Here is a 19,574-nt window from a genome sequence, read left to right as displayed (position 1 = left end):
GACAATGCAAAGTGAGGGGGGAAAAAGAGGAGCTTTCAGTTTTTTTTCCATGTACCTTGCTCTTAATTGTTTGGGCCATTGCTCCACTTAAGATGTCTCTTTCTCTCCCGATGCCTCTTTTCTGTTCCATTGTGTTGCCGTCAGTGTACTTTTAGTGAGGGGACAAAAGCCCAGTTACGTTACTTGAGAGAAAATGTTCATCTTTTGTCAATAGACAGGATTGCTGATGGCAGCATGAGTAAACATGAGGATTTGGACTAATGCTTTTGTTTGCCTGCAAAAGGTACATAGACTGTCTAAAGCTGATAGGGCCGTAAGGTCCAAAATCAACACCTAGCATCTAGACAGACAGCCTGCTCTCCATATAATGAATGCCATCATTTGCTGATGAAAATTTACTGAAAGCAGTGGATGAAAGATGTCATTTAGCCTAAAGATCAAATTCCTGTTTTGCTTCCACTCTCAATCATCTCATTTTACCATACCGAAGCCCTTTGGCTCCTTTTACCTATTTTATCTAGTTTTTCCACTGCATGTATTCTGCTACTAAGCCGGCAGAGCTTAGTCCTGGACAGCTGTGCCTGTTGTGCAGATTTTTTTCCAGGCTCAACAATATCTTCGTCCTCCTGATTAATCTGGAGCAGAGCGCACAGTTTCACAGTGGGGGGCCTTTCATTGCCTCTCTAATGAGAAGCTGTGATACATCATGCTTTGCAGATAGCCAATCGCACCCTGGTCCCAAGGCATGCACACACACTCACACACAGTACAGGACAAGAATAATAAAGCATGTTCTCTGAGCCCCCCAAGGCATCTGGGCAAACAGCCCCACACTCCACCAAATCTGACCTCTGAGCGATGATGTCGTGTCCACCATACTCCACCAACCATGACAGATGATGTCATCATAAGCTCACTGGGTGCCTGTCCCTTGCCAAAATATTTGACTGGTTCTTGTTTTATTAAGTTGATATATATATTATTTGTGAAATGCAGCGTTATTTGATGATCATTAAATTCATGTGTTTTTATTTTATCCCATAGTAGTTACTTACTGCACATTTTAATAAATTACAAACACTTTTTTTTCTAGAGGCTGCTGGTCTCAGGAGGTAGAGAGAACATCTTCCACACTCCAGTGATTTTTTTACATAGTGAATTTCTTGGAGTGAGTATGTTTCAGTGTTGTTGTGAGGCCAAAGGTGTCTTGTATGGAGGGTGTTTTTCTGTCTAGTGATGCGGCGACATGGGATGAAATAACTTGTATTGAGTGTTTGTTGGGGGAAGGTGAGAGGAGAAAAATACCTTGTATTGTCCTTTTAAAAAAGGCTTTGCAGGCCTCACAAGAGGCCACCCCATAGTGATACCCTGAGGCTATATCTCCACAGACCAGGCACAGCCTCTTGGGGAGGGAGTTCAACATGTATTCGCACTTAATGGACGAGTCCTCCATGATGGTGCTGGAGCAGTCGTCATAGCGCTTGCGGCAGGTGCCAGCCCCGAGCCCGCTGGGGGTGAACATAGGCGGAGAGTCCAGGCCGTTCGAGTGGCTGTTCATGGCGCTGACATAGCCACCGCTGGCGTCTGAGTTGCCACTGGGGCTGTGGTGGCTGACCGTGTCGATGACCGAGGAGGGACTGGATGGCTCCGTCTTGATGTAAGACCCACAGCTGGAGGGTAGATGCCGGTCATCAGCGGCCATCCTATTCAGCAGCCTGGGGGAGGTATGAGGTGAGTCAAAGGGGGAGGGTTGATGGGAAAGGGAGGAGGAGAAGATGAGGATGATTAGCAGAGATCTTCAGAGGGTAGTAATGAATCTCATTATCCAGTAGAATGACGGAAGGGCCTAAACAGCAAAATATTACATTGAATAAAATGACTATGTGACAATTCATGACAATTACACTGTAAGTGCTGTTTCCCTTTAACAAGACATTATGTTAAATATTCGAAAGTTAATGAATTTACAGTGAATGAATCATTTAAAGACAAGCCTTAACATATTCCTAATACAGAGCAGAGCAACTGCCAGTCATATTAAAAACATTTTTTGATGAAAAAGATGCATTTCTAAATATAAATGTGTAATTTTCAGGGACAGGAAGCACATTTGAAAGGTTTCCTGTGGTTGTATACTGTAGTGACACTTAAATGTGCTGTATATCTGCTACAGTCATGTCTGCTTTTTTCCATCTTTCCAGTGAAGCCAAGTGAGGATTCTAAGTGCTTCATTAGCTACACACTACAACCGCTGCAAAAGTGCTTCAGAGTCTAAATACACACAACTACAAGACACACATCTTTACACAGTTGCACACATCCCCGAACAACACAAACACGCAGACAGATAGAAAGGAAAGTTTAAGAGAACGAGAGACAGAGGGACAGAAAGAGGGAAAGAGAAAGAGAGCACTCAAATAACTTAACACACAAGTGCATACACACACACACACACACACACACACACGCAGCGCAGCAAGACGGGGGCATCTCCATAGTTTAGAGAGCACAGCGGACCTTGACTTGTCTCCTTGAGTCAGCAGTCAACCAAAAGGAAACATGATGGCAAGATATTGACTTTTTCACTGTCTGCCTAATAACTGTATTTTGGAGTACATGCAATCTGATGCTGTAACGTGTGCAGACTAAAGTGCAGCCTTTTGGCTGTGGCCACAAAATGCACTCTGAAGTCTTCCTTGCCCATATAAATCTATTTCAGCACTGCTCTATAACCTCTAACTTGAAATTGCACTGAGAAAACAACAGGGGTAAAAACTGGGTCTGGACAAATCCTTTTTCCATCCACAAATCGAGTGAACGGAAGAGGTGAACCGGTAGAGGAGATGAATAACTCAATGTGTTGGGGATGCCGTGTAGACATAGTAACCTCTATGGGTCAAGGCGAGGTCACACACTAACATACACACACATACACACACCCTTTTGCATTAGGTACCATGGAGGGGTGAAAGGTCACCTGCACTTGCCTGCATTAACTAAATTGAGCCTTGCATGGCTTATGCAAATTCAGATACAGGGGTTCCTACTGAGTGGCAGCTAGACAGCACAAGTTGTGCTTTAGCACATTAGTTCCATTAGCATATTGCCAACTAATGGTAATGTTTACATATTTGACATGTCAGTTTACCATCAGCACAGGGAGCGGGGGATGTCTCCCACTGGGCTCTATCTTTCTGATTGGATGAAGGCTGTCAGTCTCGGAGCACTTCAGAGACAACCGGAAGCGAGAGGCCTCCGCTGCAGTGTCCGCTATTGGTTGGCCGGACTGCTTCTTGTGCTCTGAGGCTGATTTAATTGTGAGGATGGGTGACGGAGGGGTTCAGGCCCAGGGGTCACTGGGTCAACCTTATTTTCTCACCCTGGCTTCCTGGGCCCGTGGAGATGGGGGTCAGCGTGTCAAATTAAATCTCATTCCCGGGTTTCCCTCCCTGCTGTCATGTATATTCATTGGAGCTCCAGGTGCCTACCACTTCTGGAAATTCACAAAAAGGTTAACTGCTAAAATAAATAATAAAAAATGCCCCCTGTTAAAACCGTTGACCTTGTGGAATCAGCCCTTTGCTTGAGTACTTCTGGAATTCTTCTTGCAATACAAAGCCTTCACTTTATAAAACAGCCACCACTCTGCTCAACAAACTGCAGTCCAATGTACATTTTTTTGTTTCAGTTACTCTCATTTTAAACAATTAGGTGACGGCATTGTGGGTGGTTGTTCTGATTTACTGCTTTGAGAGTAATCCACCTCTTCTCTTTAATGTTCGTCGAGAAACAGAAAAAGTGGAACCTGTTCGTGCCTTTCTAGAATAGAACTTGCCTCTCTTGATAATGAATGCAGATTGCATCCCCATAAATTAATGCACGGCTCTGTGTTCATCTGCTTTATGTTCTCTGTTTCAGATGGATATGTGCACCTGTGCGATAGGGCACCTGCACTTGGCTTATTAAAGGCTATATATTAAAACGCGGGAGCACAAGATGGCTCCATTTAGCTTTTATTTCACAAATTCAGAGTAAGCTTAACCCCGGTTCAAAGGCCACCTTCAGGGTGACACTTAGCATAATTGCATAAGTGTCTTAACTGTTTCCCCTCCAGCTCAATGTGGTCATCTATAATAAATGTGCTGGCTAGAATCCCCTTAACTCATTCTGCTATGACACATTATACCACTGCTATGCTTATGTTTTTAACAAGCCTGCATATATTGATTAATGATACTGAGGGACTCCTAACCACTTGAACCTGGCGTATTAATCAAACAGTCTAAAATATTTCTATAAATATTCGTAATCTCTGCTGGGACAGGTCCAATTTAAATCTATAAATACAATTGTAAGGAGAATGAATTATGAACATTAAATAGTTTGACAGCAGCAATAGTCCTAATAAATAATTCAATATGTAGGGCAGGTGCTAATTAGCTTGTGTGCTACACGGACAGAGCAGACAGGAAAGGGTCTGCTGAAGTATCTGAGACTTGATGCTGTAAAATCTATAGTTCTGTCTTCCTTCCTTCCTCAAGGTAAGAGCTTTTCAAATTCTGCTGCCTGGCTGCCCAAAGGAGCAGCTCTGGTCTAAGACACAGTATCTCTCCCTCTCTCTTTTTCTCTCTCTGTTCCTCCTCCTTTTGTTCCCTTTGTACCGATCAAAATTCATGCTGAGTAGTAGGTTATGGGCCCGCAAACGCACACTGCGCAGTTTGGTTTTAATCTGATTCCACCTGGCCCTCCTAACAGCATTTCAGATCCCTAATATCATTCCACTGGTGCTGCTGTGACCAGGATTAGCTGGCCTAATGATCTGGCAGCTCGTCTCACACTCGCTGTTCCTTCACTTCCGAGAGGAGAACCGCAGAGCTCTCATTCCTCTCATCTCAACACTTCCCTCGCCTGCAAGCAAAATTCTGAACACTGGATGACACTATTGTAAGAACACAGAACATTCAGGATCTAATTGAGCCAATTTGTAAGTGTTCCTGCTGAGAGCTATACCTGCCTCCTTCAGGAGGATCCTGACATCGTCCTCTGCTCTCGGTGTGACAACAGCACTCTCCCTGTTCCATGTGTAAATCACAATCATACAGAACAAACCTGTGCTCCAGAGTCAACTCAAACAGTGAGTAAATTCCTGATGTCCTTTTCACTCTCAAGGCCACCAGATGCCAAAAACACCATTTTATAACATTTGCTCACCTCATCCCAGTGTGTCACATCCCTGCTACCTGATCAGACTGAGTAAGTGAAGGGGAAAGGGTTAGTGGCGGGGGTTGACATCTGAAGGCAGGGTGATGGTGATATCAGATGCCCCAGTAGGGGCAGATCTGTCTCCAGGGCCCCAGGCGATGTGGCCTGATAAGCCACTGGCCCCAGAGTCAGCGCTGGTAGGACGAACTCAATTAGCTCCTGACAGACCTTCTCTCAGCCCGGCTCAGCCTCCCCACCACAGCCAGAACCCACTGGCAGCTGCCATGCTGACCTCTTCTCCAGGGGCCACTGCCACCTTTTAACGCTCTGACACACACAGCCAGGGACTCATTTTTGGGAAAGCGGAGACCATAGTCAAAATCTGTGCAGCCCTACAAAAGTCACAAAAATACATATAGATGCTTGTATGCCACCAAGGGTGCTTGATGTGTGTTCTCACTGGGGAAAATGTAAATGAAAAAGGGCTGGGGCTCAGGGAGGGGGTTTTGTGACCCTTGGGAAAAAGGAAGGAATTGGAGATTCCAAAACACACTTAGCTGGAATATGGAGTATGCCTCTCTGTCTAACTGGTTCCAGGTTAATGACCATCGGGGGAATAAGGGGCCAACAGACTCCTGGGGCAATGTGCATGAGTGTGTGTGTATGTTGCATGGCCTTATGCACTCGTATGTCTCAGTGTGTGTTTGTGCTGCAGACAGAATATGAAAGATGGAAATATGGGGGTGGGGGGGTTGGTTGACGGCTGTGGTTTGGTTGGAGGCAAGCCCGGCACTCCATAGGGACCCATTCTAATCTATGAGGGAGAGGCCCCTAATTTTGGAGTTTCTCATTCATTAGTCCTGTTCTGGCAGAGAGAGGACTGAGAGGAGGAGGTGGACCTGAGGATAAGGGAGGGGCCTCTTTATTAACGGATATGCCAGACACTCAGGAGAAGCTGACAAAGATTTATGATGTGCAGATCTATGGAGGCAAACAAAAGGGAAGTCGAGGAGACAGAAAAACAGGAAAATGGCAAAAAGAGAAAGTAAGTGAGGAGATACATGAGGGGAAGAGCGAGAAGAGACAGAAAAAAGTGTTTATTGTACCAATGGGGAGCGAGGGCCCTGGATCAATAGTCGGTCGGCTAGGGGCTCGTGCAGGGTTACCACTTGGGGGGACCATGCTGCTCTGTGGCTTGGACAATTAAGTTTTTTTCAGTCTCCAGCAGAGGATTATATTTAGCTTCTTCACAGCGATGTTACTGTAGTCTTTATAAAGCCATGAGCTCACTCCACTATGACAACATGAGCCCCATGCTCCAGCGGCACCACAAGATAGAGCTAGCCAAGAAGCAGATCACATCTATTGATCCCCCCTCCCGTTCCTTCCTGTTCTAGAGATGCTGCTGGCAGGAAAGAGAGGGCCTCTTGTGATACAGGCGCTGCTGTTTGTCTGACGTAAACTGTCTGGGCCGCACTGGGCAGATCTAGTTCTTATAAGGGGCTGAGTTCGGGATGTAGAGGGAAGCAACTGGCTAATGATAGAGCTACTGTCGCTGGGCGACACGAGAGAGGTGTTCGTTGTCCAAACTTCCAACTATGGACGGCAAAGAGTTAACAATCTTCTATGCAGACCCTGTGGAAAGGCTCTCTGCGGAATTGGACAGCTCATCATACTGTATGTAAAAAAGAAGTTCAGGGATAATTCCAGCCTGCCGTGCAGTACATTTGGGATCAAATTTCTAATTCTGCCTTTTTATTAGAAAAGATTAGTTTTCATTACATCCATTATGTGGCACAGTCATGGTATAATTTAACAACATAAATTTACAATGGCTCTTGATAACTACAAAAAGCAATTATAGTACACTGGCAAAAATGACCCTTAAAGACACTTTCCTCTGAAGCTTGTCACAAGAAAACTGGCGTGGGTAATGACATCAGACACAACCTGGTGTTGTGTGATATGTTACTGATACACTGGCGGCAATATCACAATACAGTCCCTTGAAATACTGACACTTAAGTGGATTCTTGCTTTACTACACGTTTTCACTCTGAACTGCTCTGCTTTGGACAGTTTATCTCTTTATTATATTCTGTCTGTTAAAATTTGCAGGAAAAATTAAGGAGTATGTGAACATGCTACTAAAAAGATATTTTTTAAAACTGTGCTTCATTTCGGCTATAAAACTCTAATGCATAAAATTAAATAAACTATCAGTTTGATTTCTGCTTTTAGTTAAATTATCTTGACATTTTAAAAAGGTGTAGTTTCCTACTCAGTTGTGCTGATTTTGTGATGTATAATAGATTAATGTTTGAAAGATAATGTATATCAGCAACACGATGCAATCAATAACATATCAAAAATCTAACTGTGACAGTATATCATGAGATTTCCTGTGTTTATTGGCCAGTCATAAGCTGACTCAATAAAAACAAGACTTCAGCACTCTTATTTCTGAAATTGCTTTCAACTGACTGACCTGTACAGACTTGCTTTGTAATATTGTAGGAATATGCAAAAAAACTGTCTTTTAAGTCTATGTTTCGTTTAACTGCCATAAATTCTGTGAAAAGCCAGGAGACATCAACCACAGCACACCTTTCATCTACTCTCAGTAGGGTAATGATGTAAAAAAAATAAAGAGGTAGGATTATAAAATATGGATGATGGGAACTTGAGCAACAAATTTGAATATAAGTCATGCAAAGCTGTTCACAGTCCACAGATTTTAGTGAAACAAACTGAAAGAAAAGAGATCTAAGAGACATATCAGAGAGGTGACAGGTCATCCTGATTGTGCATGTTTGTGACAGTGTGTGTGTGTGTGTGTGTCTGTGTGTGTGTGTGTGTGTGTGTGTGTGTGAGAGAGAGAGAGAGAAAGAGCTACAAACAGAAAGAAATATTATTATAAAGGGTTAAGGCTATTTAACACAGTCCAATGTAAATCACAGGTTTAGACACAGTCACTGTGCGTACAAGGGGACGGAGGCATAGAGCCATGCATGAAATTACTTCATTAATCTTCTTCTGATAGGCTGTCCTTGTTTAGGGGGAAACTCTACCTGCCTAAAACAAAGAGCCAATCCTGCCTCCACCATAAATTATCCTCTTCATCAAAAGAAGAGCCAAATATAAACAGACAAACACACATGCAAGCACATGCATGCACATACACAAATATGCAAGGCAAAATTAACAGGCCAAAATTAGCAGGTTTATCAGGTGTCTGGGATGATTTAAACACAATCAGATGTGTCAATGTTTGCAAAGGCTCACAGTCAGTGTGCATTCATGGCACATAGGTGAGATTAAAATGACGTGCATGAGACGGCATGTTCATCGAGTTGAAAATGTAACTTGGTTTCTCGCATTTGAAATGTTGTTTGAAGCGCACAATTTAAACAGTTCCAAAATGAATTCACGTTAGTCAAAGGCACTATTGTTATGGCTGTCACACGCCGCAGCAGTCGACATAGTCATAGCAATAGCCTCTAGCTTTTTACAGGCTCATCTCTACCAGCTGCCACACATTCTCCATAAATAGTGCTGGTAATAAAAAGGCGGGTGGGCCTAACTGATTTATATGGTAGTGTCCACCACCACACCATTCAGGAATAATTAAACTTTGGGGATATTTCCTGAATTAATGCACCTCCTTCAGGGGCGAAACGTGCAATGTAGCACTCACCATGTCTTGTGTCGTGGGTTCAACTACCAGCCACTCAGTATGACCAGTTCATTATACTTAATGCTGCAGGGGAGGTCTCATAAGGAGACATTTTGATGTGAACATGTTTTGTAACCAACAGGCAAATACATACAAAAGCACATGGCTGCATAATTCAAGTAGAAGCACACACGGAGAAGCATGCACACTCTTTTACACTAACAAATCTGTCCAGTTTTCACTCTAAATTGTTGTATGACATGACAAGTTGTACAAAAGTTAACCTGTAATGAATAGCACCCGAGGCAAGAGAGAGTCAGACAAAAAACAGATTGAAATATAATTTAATTTTCACCTCACGTTCACATTCGAATCACTGAAAAGTTTGGAGTGTTGACAGCTATTTTGAGATCTGAATGCAGACAAAGGTAAACGAGTCAAGTAAAATGCTGCTTCTGATCTAACCTGAAAAGGGAGAAACTGCAGATCAAACAAATAATTAAAATGATGACGGACCCCTCTAAAATGTAAAACTAAATAAATAAGCATGAATGACTATAAAACCTAAGAAGTACATACGGCCTAAAGTTATTTATCAGTATTTAAACGGAAAAACATTGCTGGATCTGAGTTAGTAATGAAATTCACGTTTGTAAAAGCAATAATCTTTTTCAAATATTTATTATGTTAATTTTTAAGACCATCCTATTTAGATTTTTGGAAACAGGATTTCACAGCTCCATTTCCTAAGATTTATAACCAAAGCTTTTTTCATATTAGGTCAAAATATATATGGACAAAGAAATTAAGTCCATAATGGCTGTCTTTTTGCACACTGTCATGTTAATGGCTGGTTATTGGTCACATCTACTTTCTCTGGGTAAATCTCTCTCTCTCGCTCTGTTGTAGACACACCCATAACAATGCATCAGTCTCTTTAATCTAACAGTTTCAACAGTGGATGATGCCATGCCCCTGAGCTTTCTTTCCAGCTACGCACTGTGTGTTTTAGCATATGAGCCTGAAATATTTCAACACGGCTCTCCAACAAGTGATGTCAAAAAAAAGTGCTTGCTCTAAAAGCTGTAATGGTTGCAAGGCTCACGCAGGAAGACTTGGTGAAGCTGTCAGTGGGAATCAGAGCCGCTACTGTGACGGACGGTTTCGATATTGATTTCATAAATAAACAAAGCTAACCATCGATTCTAATGTTATTTTGCATTTCAATTACTGCTCCGAAACATAACCTTCAAACAACTGACCGCTCAATACCAATAGCCTTCACTGATAAACACCCATATAGTTACCCGCCTTCCATCACATTTTCTAACAAAGTGTGAATTACTGGAAATAGAATCTGTTTAAACAGTAAAAGAATTGTTGTGTGGTTTAGGGAAGATGCCAGACAAATATTAAGGGACACATTTGGATGAAACATGTCAAACTTGGAAAACACAGCAAACTTTAGTTTTAGTTTTCACATTGTGTTTTCTTATAACTACTGTAACACTCAGCTAACAGTATTAACAGCTCTTTTCTTGACGCAGGTATTTTACTAAACTTCTATGTCCTATTGTATGTGCATGTATGTATACGTGCATGCATGCATGTGTGTGTAAATGAAGAGGAGCCCTTCAATGTTGGAGCAACAGGAAGAAGTGCTGACGCACTGTGTCAGTGATAGCACTCTGCTGCCACAAGGGCATGAGAGCCCACATAGGCTAGCATTATCCTTCTAGACTAATGGACCTGGTTATTTTTAAACAGATTCTCACACTGCGGTGGAGGTGTCCAAGGTTACCGTAGACGAGAAATTAGGAAGGATGCATGCAGTGACGGTTGGTGATTTCTGTGCAGGTGGATGTTGTGAAGTAGCCAAAGCGGCAATGGTAGGTAATCACCAAGAAGCGTAAAGGCCAAACGTCAGATGACCTCTCAAGAGATAGTGTGTTATTGTAACAATTAATTGTCCAATTACATAAAAATAAAAGGAAAAGATTACCAGTAAAATGACAAGATTTACATAAATTTCTAAATTAATATGTAAATAAAAAAGAGGTCAAATTTTAAAACAGCTGTTTCTGTTTATTCTGTTCCGGATATTCTCACTATTATTTTTCAATTAATGACCTGAAGAATAAAGCAGCAAAGGGATGTGCTTGATGTGGCAGCTCTTTAAAAGCCAGCCTAAGCAGTAACTATGAACCCAAATACCTCTGGAGCTACAGAATAGTTAACATCCAGCGACTGCCAATATACTCTGCATCCCCATTTGGCCTGGAGAGGGACAACATGCTCCCCCCACTCAGCCTGAGTTGAGTGACATATTTACAGTGAGAGTAATGATACTAGATACCAGAAATGAGAGGGCTCCAGCGTGGCCAGTGGACTCAGGAATCTCTCTAATGAATTGGACAACAAAGCCCTGTTGGTACAAGGAAGAAGTATTTAGAATTGGGCAACAAACTGAACTTAATCACATTAGGTTTTCTTTAAAAGGCACACAGCCCGACACCTCCTAAAAGCTCTGCTGGATGAGGAGGGTGGGAGTGGGACAGGTGGGATGGCTGGGCTGTACGCTGCTGCTACAGAGGCCACCAGCTACTGGCTCATAGCGGGGTGGCCATTCTCGGCCAGGAGCCTCTTCTGGTAATGTATTCTGAAACCAAATTACCGTAAGCTGATCCCATCTGGATAGTGTCTGTGCACGGCTGCTTTGGTTACCCACCACTGCCTCTAGCCTGTGATAGCATCTCCATGAAGACAGCAAAAATCTGATTAACCCAATAACAATGAAACACTTGGTCAAAGAGCAAAGAGCTTTTAACTTAAGATACACTAATGCAATTCCCTCGCCTTGTTTTCTGAAACCTAATAAGAATCAAGTGGACGGACTGCTAGAGATGGGTGTTTGTAGGCTCTAATGCAGCAACTTGGGAATGAAGTCAAATAAATTGAAATCTAATTCATCACTGTGTGCTAACTTCTTTCTGCTTCTCTAAAAATACATTAAAAAGCTCTTATTTCATGAAGGGAAATTGGATAGCCTAGTTCGTTTATTGCAGTGGCTCTGCCAGGGCTTAAGGAAAGCATGGGTGTTGATGGAACATTTAGAAACAAAAAGAAGTCACATCTCAATTCACTGCCGCTCAAATCATGTGTGTTTTCTAGCAAGCTCTGAGGAACTCTCACTGGCAATCCTCAGTCGTAGCAGACTTCTGAAAAGTGTGAACAGCCACTGCAATGCAAGCTGAACAATACGCCTGTCACACTCACAAAGTAAATAACTCACTGCATTAAAAAAGGAGATATTTAGATTAAAACAAGTCTGGAAAAGGTAAATAACAGTGTGAATGTAATGGGCTTCATAAGGCAAAGCAGGAAATTTTGAGCAAATAAATATAGTTGCAGAATACTTGGTAATAACTTTCTAATGCTTGCATTTCCAGTTCCAGTCTGAAAAGAAACAAGAGGACAAAACTTCTATCTAATTCCCAGACACATCCTACAGTGATTCCACCACAATGTTGTGCTAATTACATGGCGCACATACGTCCCACTAATCCTCTCACCCAAGCATCACGGTCACATCCAGCCCTCAGTACAATTAGCAGAAGAGAGCTAACGCTGAACAGAAATTAACAGCACATTCAAACCAGTGCTATAAAGATCCCGCAAATAAACTGTTGACAGGTAGACATGTAACCAAGATAGGCTTTCCAACAAAACAAATGTGACAGATTTTGAGTTTAGGGATTTAAAAAAAAAAACCATAATGACACACATTTTATTGGTAAGAATTTCTGAATACATGTACAGTAATTTGCTGAATTTATTTCTACATTAAACACCTGTTCACAATTCAGCTTTAGAAGGCTAAATTCTCTGCTCACTATCATTTTAAAATATAAAGATATTAATGTCAACTAAATACTGACACCATGGGGCACAAAAATGCAGCTTCTTTCTAGTTTAGAGAATCATTAAAAATGAATTAGTATTTCCTATCGCTATATACAAATTCTAAATTAGTGCACAGCATCACTAAATCTACAATATATTTATAAATATGTCACCTATGTTTTGTAAAACAAATAACAAACCAACAGGAATATTAAAAAATAGTATTTCAAAGCACATATTAATGAAAAATATTTTTGCCTGTATAAATTTCTGAACTACTTCTTTTATATCTGATAGAAGCAACACAGTGAATATCACAGTGTGCTTTCTGTCTTCAACTGTAAAACTTATTAAAAACATGTCTCTGAATTTTTCACAGATGACTTGAGAAGATAAAAAAGGGGAAAAAAGACAAATGAAATTGATTAAACCTTCAAACAAATAATTTGCAGCATAACTGAAAATGTCAAAAGTTTATGTGTTTAATATTTCACCCTGTGCAATAAATGTAATTCAATATTTGTTGGAAACTGCATTTGTAGAGGAAATAAAAGGCAGGTGGGTGTAAAGATCTGCCAGAAATAAATATAAATTGCAGCAGTTTTGCTCCCCAAATTAGGAAATACAGATTTAAGAGCACAATGAAAAACATAGACTTTTCAACTTGTAAGACCTAACAAGCCAAAAAAATGTCCACTTTGCTACTGTTGCTCGTGTAATTTTGTATTAAAGCGTTTCAGAGAGAAAAGTGAAGCTATACGATCAATTTTGAAGAAAAACAGCTCTGATAATTGCATATATGTTGAAGATCTTAATATGTTTTCTAGAATGATTTTTTGCTGTGACTAAAGCTCAGAAGAATAAATATCTGTAACATAAATGTGTGCAGTAAAACAAAACACACTAACACAGTTCAGCTTATTAACTTCACACTGAATTGTTGTCAGTTAGGGATTTTGAATAAAGGTATTCTTTTAAACTATAATACATAAAAAACAGATTAATTATGGTGACACTGAATCATATTAAGAATATGAAAATATTAGTTATAAGTCCTCAGAATTTAGCACACATGATGAAAATGCACTTTGTAATTTGGAACATTTTTCTAAACATTCTATTGAAGAAAATTAAAATTGTCTATGTCCACTGAGGTAACAAAATGTCTTTACACATCTTATGGGTCTCCCTAAAACACCACTACTAAGTATATTGCACTATCAGAAGTATCAATGGAAAATAATAAATGCTGATATATAAAGTATAATATTTAAACAAAACTTTACACAAGCCTAATGTTTAGTTTCTTTCATACATTCTCTGGGATTTGTTGTTGTTAAATACGTTATTTTTATGCCACACCTACAAAACTGATCTAAAAATAAAAATCCAACAGCAAATAAAATTGTTCTACAATTATATATAATTTATGTGGTTTTAAATCTAAGTTATTGGTGGATTTATAAAGTTTCATCATGCAGGCGGTGTAAGCCCAGACTGTCCCAGCAGCAAGGGGCTGTTGAGAGAGCAGCTTGCCTGGCGTGCCGCTGACTGGGACAGACCTACCAGCTCACTGAGGTTACAGGGTCCTGTCATTCGTCTTTCCCTGGCTACAAATATATATTACAGCGTGTAATTTATCCTCTCCAATTCCACGGATTCATGTTAATCTCGTCTCCTTAAAATATTATTCTCATTCTCCCTGGGCGGCCGGATCTAGGAACAAAGCCATCAGCAAACAAGCTCTTAACCCAACTGGACAGGTACCCCAAATTCTTTAGGGAAAAAATACACACTTTGCAGAGGGGCAAGTTAAATCAATCGGACATGCTCTGAATGATATTTAGAAAGACTAGCGTACATGATTTGCTCACACAATAAATCTACACGCGCTGGCACGTATATACACAGTTGCACCTGCCCTGTTGCTCAATACTGTCAAGTCCAGCGTTATTTAAAATCCCTAAAAACAGTGTGAGAGTGTGAGTTGGTGTAGAGAAGCCAGGAAAAAGAAAGCACATCACTGTTAAAAGGAGAAAAAAAGTTCAGTGCAATAACTAGTGGGGTTTAAGAAACATAAAACAAGAGCAGTTACTGTTAAAAGAGCAGATGAAATCAGAAAAGGATGCGAGAAAAAAGATGAAAAAGCAAAGAAATTCTGAAACGACAGAGGGGTTATAAAGAAAAGTAAAAGAAGGAAAGAAGGTGCACCTACTGGTTATGATAGCTGAGAGGGTCTGGAAGACAAAGTTCTGAAATGTCCATCAGTCCAGTTTTAGCATTCCAGGAATGAGAGGAAGAGGAAAGAGAAAACAATTGAGACCCGCTTCTTCCCCAAATGATAGCACAGCACCCTCAGAGACAACGCTGCCGAAAGCCCCCTCCAGCACCGCTCCCCCCAGCCTGCACAGGTATGTTGGACTCTGATGGATTGAGTGGGCGCGTGTGTGCGGGAGCATGTGTGTTGTGTATGTATGTGTTTATGTATATATGAGTGGGAGAGAAAGAGAGAGAGGGAGAAAGAGTGTGTGTCTGAGTGTATGTAAGTGAATGTGTGTGTGTGACAGAGAGAGAGAGGGAGGGAGAGAGTGAAGGGGGGAGGGACGGATAGACGGAGAGGTAAAGGGGGAGTGAGAGAGAGAGAAGCGCAGGCAGCAGCGGGATGAGCGCTAAGATGGAGAGAGCATGAGAGTGCGAGCGAGAGGAATGACTCTTTCCATGGTCGGGATAGGGCTCTTTAAGACTCAAGGGCTTGATGAATATGGAACAGCTGCTGTTGGCTGGCTCTGAGGGGCAGGACTTAAAGCGACAGAGGGGCCGGCGGAGCACCGGGGAGGAGGGATCCAAACGCTCAGTCGCACACTCCACTATGCACAACACACACGTAGACAAAACAACCTATCACATGAACAACAGAGATGCAACTGGGAGAGCAGTCAACACACAAAGTTTCCATCTCAGCTAAGTAAAAGGAGCCGATCAATGCTGAATGCTAAAAAGTCAAATTCAAACAGAAATGAAGGTAATAAATACAATTTGTAAGCATCAATACATGCAAATAGCACTGGTGAAATAAAAAGTAAAGACTGATTATTTTTTTCTCTGCTCACTTGTGGAAAATTAAACTTCATTTAATAGCAGTGCAAAGTATATTTGGGTTTTATATCAAGATTTTATCATTTATGTTTTATGAACCTAGAAAAAAAATCACTATATACACATATATGTACTTCAAGTTTCTATATTTTCTGTATGCTTGCAATAGCATGCAATCATATCAAACTCAACCACAAGAAAAGTCTAAGTAGCGCTACTCTACACAACCAATAACTTCATCAAACAGCATACACCTCACTTCATTTCACTATATGACAACTCGCAACAAAAAGATCAAAATGCTTCCATGATCCATTATATAACACATAATAAAGTCAAATCTGACACCGAAGCCACACAGTCGAAGTTCCAGCAAACAGTCGAGTGCATCTGCAGCACTTCACTTTCAAAAAGCAATAGCTTTCAAACCACTAAGGACAGTAAATGTATTTATTGAGCTGTGTCGTTAGCTCCATTTGCGGGTGTTACATGTGAGGGACCATTGTGAACCTTTCACCACCTGTGAGAGAGGATCTCAAGCCATAACTCATATTCTGGAAGCCCATCAGCTTCTAAAGCAGCGGAAAATCCAGCTCTGTCTTCTCTAACCCCAGCTTTAGAACCGCCTGTGTTTCACTGTTGATCAAGCTCAGTAAGAATGCAGAGAATGCAGATAGCATTTCACAGTCAGTGAGGGTCTCCGTGTTACTGTATCCCCACATTATAAGAACAGAGCTTACCATGGCATCTTGACACTTGGCTGAGTCAAGGAAGAAGAAACAGCAGCTTGCCCACTTCTCAAAAACTCACAAGGTGCCTGACAACGGTCCTCAGCCCCTTCAGTAAAAATAAGAGCGAGTGAGGAGGAGTCGTGACCTACCAGCAGATTCATGCAAAAAGGTGTGTTGTGTCGCTCTGCTGCTCTTCGGTTTTCTCTGCTGAACAGGAACTGCATAACCCCTGGAGAGGAATCCAGTTCCATTCATCGGCTCACGTTTCTATAATCAATGCAAAAACATCACGCAATCCCTATTGATCATCACAGGCCTATTGATGTGCAGCAATAGTGCCTCCACAGTGGCACAGATCACACAGCATCTGCTCTCTTTTTGGGACAAAACAAATGACTAAATAAATGAAACTCCAATTAAGATTGATGCCAAATCAAACACCTGTCAGTTTAATTCATTAAAGAGGGGGGAAAAAATCACTATAACGCAGTTCTCAGACTTCAATATGAGCTAAATAGTGAACAAAAAAGAAAACAGGACATGCTTATACAGTCAGCCGTTTGTTCAAGTTGTAGCACTCTAATCTATCTTGTTTAGGATCTAACAAATATATGAAAATATATTTAAAAAAGAACCAGTTAAAGACACAAAAACTAACAAAATACGTGTCAAATGGACCAAACACAGAACATGTCATACAGTAGTGGTGAAATTAGGACACCTGAATACTACAAAGCAGAATACTCCCTCATGACAGACTACAGTATCATCCTGGTATCTAACTTGTGTACAGCTTTCATGCTGATAACTGCGTTCATTTGACAAATCACATTTCTGCATGTTTCCTGTGGCCTCCCAACACTTGACACCATACAGACTTTTGTCATGCAGCGTGAGCTATGAAAGCCCTGCTGCTGTTATCACTGCTTCTTATCAGCTCCGTTATGAAAAAAAATCACAGTGCGTGACAGTTGATTTGACAGGAAGGGATCTGATACAAATAAATAATAGACCTGTAGTAGGCAAACACTCCATCACACGTGGCTTGGCAAAGTTAAGTATGACAACTGGGAGCAGGACAGTGTTGGGTATCAAAAATTGTTGTTGTTTTTATTTTTATTCGCTTGTTTTGTTTGAGTTAAATTTTGTCCTTTTGGCATCAAATATGTTTGCATTGCATTTATTCAGGCTGTGCACATCACATGTGCTTGTGCGTTGGCTTAAATATACTACATATGTAGGTGGTGCATTTAGTAAACATTTGGCAATATTTAATTTTTTAAAAGAGGAAAACTGATTTAATTTAGGTGTCTTAAGTAACGTAGAGGTGTTTTTAAGAGACTTCGATACTGTTTCTATTCAAAGTATTTTGAATCACTATTAAAAAAATACATCTTATTCAAATTATGATTTACTTTTTTTTTGCAGTACTTTACATAAATAAATGACACATGATACTACACATTACTCCACAACTGCAAAGTTAAACCAATACTAAACCCTCAGCTTTAGTAAAAGTATTTTGTCAGGTTAATTTTATACACAAAATATCATTAAAGTCTGATATAAAGAAGTTTGATGTAGGAGAAAGGCCATAACAGCTCTTAAACAGCCTCCTTAAAACTACATGTTTATTATGAGGAAATTCGACTTTTAAGAATATAATAATTTTACCAAATTATTTCTGTGATTAAAATAACCTGCTTCGGGCCTTAAAATGCCTCAATATTTAACCTGTTCATGCGTACAGAAATGGTCAAATCGATGAGATAATTCAGTGTCAGTTCCCAGAGGAAAAGCTGCGTCCGCGTGCACTGCACATGCCTCAATTAGAGCTAACCCGCGCGTGCACACTCATGTAATTTACACTGCAGATACAGGCGCGCGAGAACTAAATTCAAACTAGCTTAAGAACTCTTGACTTTTTTAAAACCACACCAAATAAAACAGGGAAATGCTGTAACTGTGTGTGTGTGTGTATGTGTGTGTGTGTGTAACTGGATGTTAAGCAGCGGCTGATGAACGTGTGTTGTACCTTACTCGGACAAGTCATGTCACATCCCCGGCTGAGCGCAGCGCACTGTGGACTTGGTGTCTCCAGGTTGTGGTTCTGCTGCTGCTGCTGCTGCTGCTGCTTGCTGCTTGCTGTTGTGGATCTGTGCGTCTGAGCGTCCCGTTTAACTGACACACGCCGCAGCCGCACCGCCAACTCCTCCTCCGGTGCGCGCCCTGTGACTAAACCAAACACCTCCAACCGGCAGGCAGAAGCGGGACCCGGGCAGCGGGGTCAAATGTGATTCTAGGTAGAGAAAAAAAGTATGAAACCAGGTAAAAAACACAACTTAGACATGTTACCGTGTCACAACTTTACCGCTTACTTTTTTCTTAAGCCCTATGTTAAAAAAACACCGTTACATTTTTGAATATTACTCGACAGTTATTTGATTTTTCTGCCCTTTAAATTGCTATAGACGGTAGAAAAACTCAGTTAGGAAATGTCTTTTATTCTTCACTCTGTGCGTCTGAACAGCTGCTAGGAGTCTTTTAATCTGTCTTTCTATAGTCTTTTCATTTTGCCTGGTGGGTACTTTCCACCTGAGAAAACGGCAGGTGACGTCTAAAGGTTGAGCCCCATGGCAGTCGGTTGGTTTCCACTGTTGATGAATAAATAACAGGACAATAGCAGCGTCGCGTCTGTTGCACAGATCACAGTTGCCGTATCACGTAACGCAGGCGTGCACAAATTTCACAAACTCCTTCTTATTTGAGTTTTAAACACATGTAAATATTTATTTATGCAACTATTTTAATGCATTTTCTTTAGGTAAGACTACAAAGGCCTCCTTGTGATATTCCCGTGTTAGAATACTGATATTTAACTTGTTGGCGAATGCCTTACTACCACTTCATATACTAGTGGGCCTTCTTTTGGCATTCACTGTCATTATCCCATGAACATCAATATG

General features: G+C 41.0%; 1 protein-coding gene across 12 annotated transcripts in view; it reads right to left on the bottom strand.

Annotated features, from left to right (window-relative positions):
* Positions 1-18,860, bottom strand: part of esrrb (estrogen-related receptor beta) — a 45,360-nt gene extending 26,500 nt beyond the window's left edge. Inside the window, exons 1-5 of one of the 12 annotated variants that reach the window (XM_055005605.1) lie at positions 18,644-18,859; positions 16,758-16,875; positions 14,997-15,033; positions 11,235-11,303; positions 1,306-1,715 (exon numbers count right to left, since the gene is read on the bottom strand). In XM_055005605.1, the coding sequence (XP_054861580.1) occupies positions 1,306-1,715; positions 11,235-11,303; positions 14,997-15,033; positions 16,758-16,875; positions 18,644-18,661 (652 nt within the window). In that variant the 5' untranslated portion in view covers positions 18,662-18,859. The other 11 variants (XM_055005606.1, XM_035954261.2, XM_023283362.3 and 8 more) reach the window with 11 other exon arrangements.
* Positions 18,861-19,574: the final 714 nt, after the last annotated feature.

This window comes from Amphiprion ocellaris, chromosome 20 (genome assembly GCF_022539595.1).
Source record: "Amphiprion ocellaris isolate individual 3 ecotype Okinawa chromosome 20, ASM2253959v1, whole genome shotgun sequence".
NCBI classification, from domain to species: Eukaryota; Metazoa; Chordata; class Actinopteri; family Pomacentridae; genus Amphiprion; species Amphiprion ocellaris.
The sequence above is the reverse complement of the archived record's forward strand: the minus strand, read 5'-3'. Positions and strand labels throughout refer to the sequence as shown.